At 42.5% G+C, this 9,230-nt stretch overlaps 1 protein-coding gene across 1 annotated transcript; it reads left to right on the top strand.

Annotated features, from left to right (window-relative positions):
- Positions 1-2,311: 2,311 nt before the first annotated feature.
- Positions 2,312-8,382, top strand: LOC127951905 (uncharacterized). The gene is made up of 3 exons (XM_052550042.1): positions 2,312-4,978; positions 5,247-5,437; positions 6,063-8,382. The coding sequence occupies exons 1-3, from the start codon at positions 4,380-4,382 to the stop codon at positions 7,580-7,582; spliced, it is 2,310 nt and encodes a 769-aa protein (XP_052406002.1). The 5' UTR covers positions 2,312-4,379; the 3' UTR covers positions 7,583-8,382.
- Positions 8,383-9,230: the final 848 nt, after the last annotated feature.

Raw genomic sequence — 9,230 nt, 5'->3', positions numbered from 1 at the left:
ACTTATAAGACTTCCAATCAACCCCCAGATGGGTTACTTCAACCACTGCCTGTGACTTCGAAACCTTGGTCCAACATAGCGCTAGATTTTATCACCACCCTCCCAGGGCAGTACGGTCGTTTTGACCATGGTGGACCGGTTCTCGAAGGCGGCTCATTTTATTCCCTTGCCCAAATTACCCTCAGCCAAGGAGACAGCGTTGACCATTGTAGACCACGTCTTTTGCTTACATGGCCTCCCAATGGATGTGGTCTCTGACAGAAAATAAATGTGATAAATGCAGGGAGATAGTTAAGCTGACAGAGAAGATTTCAGAATTAGAGAAACGCATCCAAACTTTAATTGAGGACAGTAAGAATGTTAGGGCTCTAGATACGGCTTTGGATGCGTCTAGCTCAGGGATTCCTGTACATTGTTCGGTTCAGGCAACAGAGCCCCTGCAGCAGGGCAACTGGATGACAGTGAGGCAGCGTAGTCGTGTGTCAAAACACTGTTCTTCAGTTCCAATCAAAACATTAAGCAGGTTCTCCCCACTCAGTGATGCACCCACTGAGAAACCTGATGAAAGTGCTCTAGTTATTGGTGATTGTATTATACGACACGTGAATATAGAGACACCAGCCACCATAGTCAAATGTTTACCGGGAGCCAGAGCGCCTGACATCTTGGCAAATTTAAAAGTGCTGGCTAATGCTAAACTTAAATACAGTAAGATTGTTATTCATGCTGGCGCTAATGATGTTCGACTACGCCAGTCGGAGATCACTAAAAATAACATTAAAGAGGTGTGTCAAATTGCAAGCACGATGTCGGACACTGTAATATGCTCTGGTCCCCTCCCTGCTTAACGTGGTGATGAGAGGCATAGCAGATTGTCATCACTCAATGGCTGGATGTCTAAGTGGTGCCCACAGAATAACATCGGTTTCATAGACAATTGGACGAGCGTTTGGGGCAGACCTGACCTGTTGAAAAGAGATGGTCTTTATCCCTCCTGGGGTGGCGCCACTCTTCTCTCTAGAAATATGGCAAAAAGTCTTAGTGTTTATACTTGACTAACTGGGGCCCAGGTCAGGAAGCAGACAGACTGGCTAAACCGACCGTCTGCTAGCTGCCTCATGTCACAGAGGTCAACTAATTCTTAGCACATAGAGACTGTTTCACCTAGATATCACACTATAGAGACTGTGTCTAGAAATAGCACTAGAAAATACAAAAAAGTCCAAACCAAGTTAAGATTAACAATTTAATTGAAATTTAACAAATAAAAAACAGATGCAATATGGATAAACAAATGAGAAAGCTTTCCCTTTCTACGAAAACACTTTTTGTAAATAATATGATCACTGATCATAATATAGATGTGCTCTGTTTGACAGAAACCTGGCTAAAACCTGATGATTACATTATTTTAAATGAGTCCACCCCCCCAAGATTACCGTTATTAAACATTAGCCACGTCTAAAAGGCAAAGGGGGAGGTGTTGTGTCACGGTTGGTAAACCGTGATCTAGGGGTGTTTGCACTTTGTGGTGAAATCTGTGTGTTTCGCGTCTGCACTGATTAGCTTGTGGGCGTCTCCGTTAATTGTCATCAGCAATAGCTGCCACTCAGTACTCATCCACTATATATTGGCTTGTTTCACGTCTTGTGTTTGTGAGATCGTTGTTACTTGTTGGATGTGGTTACCCTGTTTGTCTGGCTTTGGTGTTGTATGCGTTGGATGTCTGTGTTTTCCCTAGAACCTCATCCACTCTCCGCACGTTCACTCAGCCACGGACACTTACCTTCGGCTCTATTCCCCGCAGTTCCTGTGCCATCCTCTCCTGCTGCCTACTAGCCGTCATCATCCGGACTACTCACCTTCTCTCCGCCATCATCCGGATTCCTCACCTCCTCACCACCACCACGGAGTATCGTCTTCTCAGCATCTTTTTTTGTTTGTGTATTTGTATTCCTCTCAGCCCATTAAATCTGATAACTCGCATCTGCTTCCAGACTTTCCTTAATCCACCATCACATAACGATCTCACCACCATGGAAGCAGCGAGCACAAATACACTCACGGATTTCATGCACCACAGCGTCAAAAGAATGGATCAGCATCGCACCACCTGCGCCATCCGTGTCCCGGGAGATTGCCCAGGACCACTTCCGGCCAGAGCCACGACTTCCGGCGCCGGAGAACTATGCGGGTGAGCCAGCGTTTTGCTGAACTTTCTTAACTAAGTGTTCAATGCATTTCGCCCTACAGCCCCGCACCTTCGCTACTGAGAATTCTAAAGTAGTGTTCACGCTCACATTATCAGGGGTGATAGCGTTCCGGCACCACGCCGGATTTCCGGCGTAGGCTACTGTGGCTGCAAAAAAAAAAATAAAAAAATAATAAATCAGGTTGTGGTTATATTGGTCTACGGCGGCGTTTTAGTGCCATGTTAAAAAAATAATAAAAATAATAATAATAAAGATTGTCTAATGTTTATTTGATGTATGTTTTTAAAAGCACGGAAGAGAATATGTGCTGTTCTGTTAGACATCGTTTCAGGTATTAAAATAGTTCCGTTTTGTATGTATGGCAAAGTGATTTCGTTTCTGTTTTTATTAATTAAGTTGTAATGGGAAGATTTTTAATTCGTCAGATATAAATAAGGTATAGGCGCATATCCATTGGTTTGTGCGGAGAGTGGAAGCTTGCACAATGCAATACAGAGGCGCCAGATCCGTCACTTGCACTTTTTTTTATCCAGTGGAAACGAATTATCCTCAAAACAATACATGCCTTACCGACATCAAATACATAGATGGAGAGATTTAAATTATTGCTTAACGAAATAAAACAAATCAAACCAAAAACTCTTTCATTATATCTGTAAAGATGCATTTCTCGCGTCAAAGTGGAGATTTCTATTAAGGATCTTGTGTCATTGATTTAGAATACACTAGTTTATTCATAAATAATTCAAATATCCCCTTACCCTCCGACACATTCATTGTTATGTATACAAGGAATACAAGTTGATGTAGACTAATATAAATTTAAAATACATCGTTTTAATAAATACAAATCAGCAAAACTGTTTCAAGTGATTATTCAATTAAAAGTATCAATGAATAAAACATTATGTTGACCAGGTGGGTTATTCATTGAAATCATGGAGAATGACATTTAGTTTTATTTTCATCATGAATGACAGCGCACCGTGTATTTACAGACAAACGAAATCTGCATAAGTCTCTTTACTGCGGAACTGAACTTAATAAAACAGAAACGAAATCAATGTGTCATACATACAAAACGGAACTGTTTTAATAGCTGAAACGATATCTAAACGTTTTGCTATGTTCTGTCTATGCAAACAGAACAGCAGTAGGCTACATAGGCTAATAAATCAAGCGCGTCATCGTCACAACCATAGCCTTGTTTCCGCACGGAATAAAGTATTTTATTCTCGGAACATTTCGACTTTATTCTCCGACTTTATTTTTATTATTAATATTATTATTACTTTTTGCAGAGGTTAGATATTTCGACTTTATTCTCTGAATATTCCGACTTTAATCTCGGAGTTTCGACTTTAATCTCGGAAACTTAGATTTTTTTTTATTAAAATTTTTTTTTTTTTAACATGACACTATATGCCGTCGTATTGATCTGTCATTTAGATCTGAGATGCGCAGGTCAGAGAGCAGCTTTAACGCTCAACGACTCATGAGCCAATCAGAAGTAGTTAAGGGGCGGGCCTCGTGGCTTTGTCAAATAGATTGATACAGGTTAAGGCAATGCTCCATGCGCGAAGGTGTTTACAATTGTGTCTCATATTTCTCAACTCAAAACGTAAGTCATGGCTATGTTTATGAAGCCAGGGGAAGACATTAAAGACATTGATAAAAGCATAAAGAATAAATGGCGCTGGGCTTGGATTGAGGATGTGGGTAGCGACGGAAAGCCCTTTGGAAGCTGGTGTCAAAAACTCCGGCAACCAGGAGCATGCTATTGCACTGTGTGTGCCAGAAAACTAATGTATGGAACTAGCGGGAAAAAAGTACTGTCACGGCACGAATTAGACCCTGTTCACAAAGCAACAGTCAGAGCACTGCAACACACCTCACGTTTGCCAGGGGCAACAGCCACGGCAGCTATTCCACCCTCAATGACCGATCGTGTGACCGATTTAAAAATTCGCTTGTGCTCCTTCATTGCTGAACTTGACCTGTCATTTAATATCGCCCACCCACTCGTCACTTTATGTAAAAAAATTAGCGGAGGATAGACCCGCCCTGGCGCATCTGTCTGTCTCCAGGCAGCACGCAAGCTATCTTCTTACACATGGCATCTCGCCAGAGTTTAAAAAACGTCTGTCTGAGAAGCTTAAGAATGCAATGTTTTCAGTCAACATTGACGAGGCCACGGACAAAAGTATGGATAGAATTCTTAATGTACTGGTCCGATTTTATGACGAGGATGCAGGCAGTGTGAAAACACAGCATCTTGCCAGCAAAAAAGTAAATATTGCAAATGCCTCAGCTTTGATGCTGGAACTAAATGACGTCCTGCACTCATATGGGCTAGAGTGGAGGCAGGTCACCAGTATGCTACTAGACAATTGCGCAGTGATGAGGGGGAAGAAGTCGGGGCTTGAGACCCTAGCTAGAAAGGAGAACCCCAATCTGTTGGACATTTCGGGAGACACTGTCCATATGGTGTCAAATGCGGCTAAGGCTCTCATGAGCCCATTTCAATCAGAGGTGGAAGATTTTTGCTCTGATGTTTATTATGACATAGAGAAGTCCCCCAAGCAGAAGGAGATTTTTGCACAATTTCAGAGTTTACTCCATCTCACCCCCAAGAGCTTGATAAGGCCCATTAGTAACCGATTCATTCAGATGCTTGAAGTCTGCAGTAGAATGAATGAACTCCTGGATGTACTCGTGGTGCACTACTATCATGTCATGGACGCAAATGAGGAACACAAATACAGGTAGGCCTAATAAAACTCTTTTAATAATAACAGGTGTAACAAGTGTGTATTTAATGTCTGTTATTTAGTTTAGTTATTTTTAGCTCATTATGGAATGTACAGGAGGCCTAATGATGCAACATCTTTTAAGATATTTTTTAAATGGTTACTGTAGGTGTTAGGAAAATAGCAAATTAGCAGCATATTAAGGTAATAGGCTATATAGTTACATAAACGTGTGTGTGTGTGTGTGTGTGTGTGTGTGTGTGTGTGTGTGTGTGTACTACAGAAGGCTTCTTAATCAGGTGTTTGAGCGGCATGACCTCACAGCTGAGGAAAAGGCCAGGATAGTAGTTCTTCAGAAAGAACAGGCAGCAGCGTCCCGGACGGGAACACAAGTTAACCAAGACCGAAAAGATCGAATCTCTGTGGTCATTTCAGAGTTCGAAAGAGTAAAAGTCATGATTGACTTATACAGAGGTATCTTTTGTATGACTAGGCAAACTAAATGCAACTTAAAATGTTGTATTTGTTAAATATTTTTGTGTTTGAAGTCCACTAGCACTTGATCTAACAAATGACCTAAGTCATGATGCAATGAAACAGTCAGGTCTTTTCTACAGCAACAATAACCAAATTAATGAGAATATGATCAACATTTAAGTACGATATTGTGAAGAACTATGTAACAAGGTATCAGTTTCCTATAATTTACTCCTGTAACATGAAAGTGAGTAGAATATTCAAAAGCCATCTCTGTAGTCTCATTAGTCTAATCTAATTTTTATTTATCAGAGGATGCAAGACCTAGACTTGATACATAGAAACATATGTCACCTCAGAGGCTATACAGAAGCTTGATTTTTTTTTCCCATTGTGTCAGAAAGAAAAATGTATTGTTATACAGTTATCTTGGAATATATCAAAAAGTAATTGCCTCTATTATATGTATGACAAGTGTTCTGATCCAATTAATGTTTCGCTGGAAATAAATTTAGTTGTATTATTATTTAGTTACAGTATATATTGTATTTTAAATACATAATCATACTTTTGTTCATTTAATTGCTCAAATTGAATTATTTGTTGTTTATTATATTTGCAGGGGTCCTTCTGACATTTCAGAGATTTGTCAAAGAGCTTCAACATGAAAAGCCAATGGTGCATTTGTTGCATGTGGAAATGGTGGCCCTTGTTAGAGAGCTCCTGAGCAAATTTATGAGACCAAAGGCTATTCCACTGAGTCACAAGGAGATTCTCAAGGTTGATGTACGGAGCAGGGATTTGCAACTGTCAAACCAGAGGCTCTCTGTTGGACAATTCTGCTACAATGCAATGAACAAAGCTCGTGTGGAGAAGAAGGTATGGGTTGGACATATCTATGACTCTCTCAGAGAAGGGTATATGAGGTCAGCAGAGTTTCTGATAAAAAACCTTCCCCTGGATAACATCATATTAACATCACTCTCTGCTCTGATGCCGTCTCTAATTCAATCCGATGCAGTTGTTGGAGCATTCACTACATTAGGAGAGGCCTTGCCAAATGTTGTCCCTCCAGAAGAGATCGGTCAACTGGTTGAAGAATGCCGGGCCTACCAGATGGATGCGGACATGCTTCTTCGTGTACCAAACTACATCGAAGGGGACTGTCAAGTTGATGTAGACTGGTGGAGCCATGTTGCTTCTTTGAAAAATGCAGAGAGAGGTGTGAAGTATCCCACCCTGTGCAAACTTGTTAAAGCGCTTCTGTCCATTTTTACAGGCCCCTTGGTGGAAGGATCATTCAATTTAATGGATGATATCCTAGAGTCTGACAGGTGCTCCATGAATGTGGAAACATACGAGAGCCTCGCAGTGATCAAGTCCACACTTAAGGCCAGGAACTGGACAGCCTCAACTATGAACATTGACCAGCCTTTAAGGCGATCCTGCCTTTCCTCATTCCAAAACTACCAATTACATTTAAAGAAAAAGAAACAGACTGCACAGGCACTAAAGAAGAAAAGGCTTAGTGAGGCAGCAAGGATTCTGTCCTCAAAGGAGGCAAACAAATTGTCTCAACAGGCCCGAAAAACCAAAAGACCAGCGATATCCTCCTCTGCACAAACATCCAATGGTGGCACAAGCCTCTACCACCTCTGCTCAACAGGCCCTCCTGAAAAAGAGAAGACTACCCCAACCCTCCTCTGCGCAAGCCTCCACTTCCTCTGCACAAGCCTCCATTTCCTCTGCTCAACAGGCCATCCTGAAAAAAAGACCACCCAAACCCTCCTCTGCACAAGCCTCCATTTCCTCTGCTCAACAGTCCCTCCTGAAAATGAGAAGACCACCCCAACCCTCCTCTGCACAAGCCTCCACTTCCTCTGCACAAGCCTCCACCACCTCTGCTCAACAGGCCATCCTGAAAAAAAGACCACCCAAACCCTCCTCTGCAAAAGCCTCCATTTCCTCTGCTCAACAGTCCCTCCTGAAAATGAGAAGACCACCACAACCCTCCTCTACACAAGCCTCCACCACCTCTGCTCAACAGGCCCTGGAAAAAAGAATACCACCCCAATCCTCCTCTGTACAAGCCTCCACTTCCTCTGCACAAGCCTCCACCACCTCTGCTCAAAAGGCCCTTGAAAAAAGAAGACCACCCCAACCCTCCGCTGCACAAGTCTCCACATCATCTGCACCATCACAGTTTTTTCCTCTCTTTTATCAATCCAAAGCATCATCAACCATGTTAAAAAGGAAAGGTTCCGAGGACCAAAAACAATGTTCATCAAAAAGGAAGAAATGAAGGGAGGGAGACATGTTTTCCACATTGTCTTTTACAGTTATTTATTTTGGTTTTTCAGTTGTTTTTCAGTGGTCACCATTTGCATGTTTTGAAAAAAAAAAAATACGTTCAGAAAGGAAGAAATGAAGGGAAGGAGAAATGTTTTTGTTAATCCCATACCGTCTTTTACAGTATATTCATTTTTTATAGTTTTTCAGTTGAATGGTGCATATTTTGCAATTAAATTTGTTAAAGAAAAATGAATGTGTGTCCTTTTAATGTCTTTTAGGTAATCAATTCCTGTGTACTTTGGAGTACTATTATTGCCACTTACTGACCTGTCTTGGTATGACTGTAGCATCTGCAGCATTTACTTCCAGTGATTGTACTAAGATGGGCTAATAAGGTCAATGTAGGCACTGAACATATTGAGAAGAAAATGCTGTGTTTTCTTGAATAATACTGAGGGCATAATGCAAATATGAAAATATCTAAAAAAGAGCCACTTGTCAATAATGATGATCAGGGTTATACATACTTAGGCTGTTTATATATTTGGGCCCAGGGGCCAACAAGTTGTGTTAAAAGTGCATCGCATACATAGTACCCTCTCGGGGGGCAAGGAAAAAAAGTTCAGGCTCAGGAATTTTTCTCACTATCAGCCCTGCATTATTGTCTGGCAAGGCTGCCTTATGGGGGATGGCGGTGTGGGAAAACCGCCCTCTCTGAGGAAATGAGGAGAGTCTTCAACTGAGCCGCGACCGGCAGGGAAGCCGGTCGACTCTCGGAACTCCATCAAGGCTCTTCCTCAGTGACCGACTACTCCATCGAGTTCTGCACCCTGGCGGCCGCGTGCCAGTGGAACGAGGCGGCGCAGTGGGAAAGATTCTTGCATGGGTTATCCGACCATGTTCAGCAAGAGATCTACCTCCTCGAGCTGCCCCCCACTATCAACGGACTCATTGAATTGGCTCTACGAGTTGACGCACGGATTAACTGCCTGGGCCACCAACCCAGTCCTTCAAGATCTACCATCTCTCCTGTTAGGGGGCGCTTGAGTTGAGAGAACATGGTCGGTTCTGTCGACGACCACGAGCCCATGCAGGTGGGTAAAGCTCGGCTGTCCCGGAGAGAGAGGGAACGGCGGAGGTCCCAAGGACTGTGTTTGTACTGTGGAGGCTCTGCTCATAACACCTACTCATGCCCGGTAAAAGAGCCCTCAACGGCCAGGAACTGCCTCACGTCACACACCATACAGAACCCATCACACTGCTCACGTCTGGAAACCATCAAGAAACTATATCCTTTTTTCTCATGGACTCACCTGTTGCTCCCTTTGTTTTAGGTCACCCCTGGTTATCCAAGCATAATCCAGTGGAATGGGGTCTAACACTGTCACATTGTGGAGTGAAAAATGTCATGAGTCTTGTCTGGTTTCTGCTTGCTCTGTTGTCCCTGTTTCTGTCTTTCAGAAGGAGAACATGGTTTTGCCAAACGTGCCCATTGAGT

The sequence above is a fragment of the Carassius gibelio genome, chromosome B3 (genome assembly GCF_023724105.1).
Source record: "Carassius gibelio isolate Cgi1373 ecotype wild population from Czech Republic chromosome B3, carGib1.2-hapl.c, whole genome shotgun sequence".
NCBI classification, from domain to species: domain Eukaryota; kingdom Metazoa; phylum Chordata; class Actinopteri; order Cypriniformes; family Cyprinidae; genus Carassius; species Carassius gibelio.
Note: the sequence above shows the minus strand (reverse complement) of the source record. Positions and strands in the feature narration are given on the sequence as shown.

Coding starts and splice junctions, on each gene's coding strand:
- LOC127951905 (XM_052550042.1), top strand. CDS start 4,380: ATGTTTTCAGTCAACATTGACGAGGCCACGGACAAAAGTATGGATAGA. Junction 4,979..5,246: donor AATGAGGAACACAAATACAG/GTAGGCCTAATA, acceptor TGTGTACTACAG/AAGGCTTCTTAATCAGGTGT. Junction 5,438..6,062: donor CATGATTGACTTATACAGAG/GTATCTTTTGTA, acceptor TTATATTTGCAG/GGGTCCTTCTGACATTTCAG.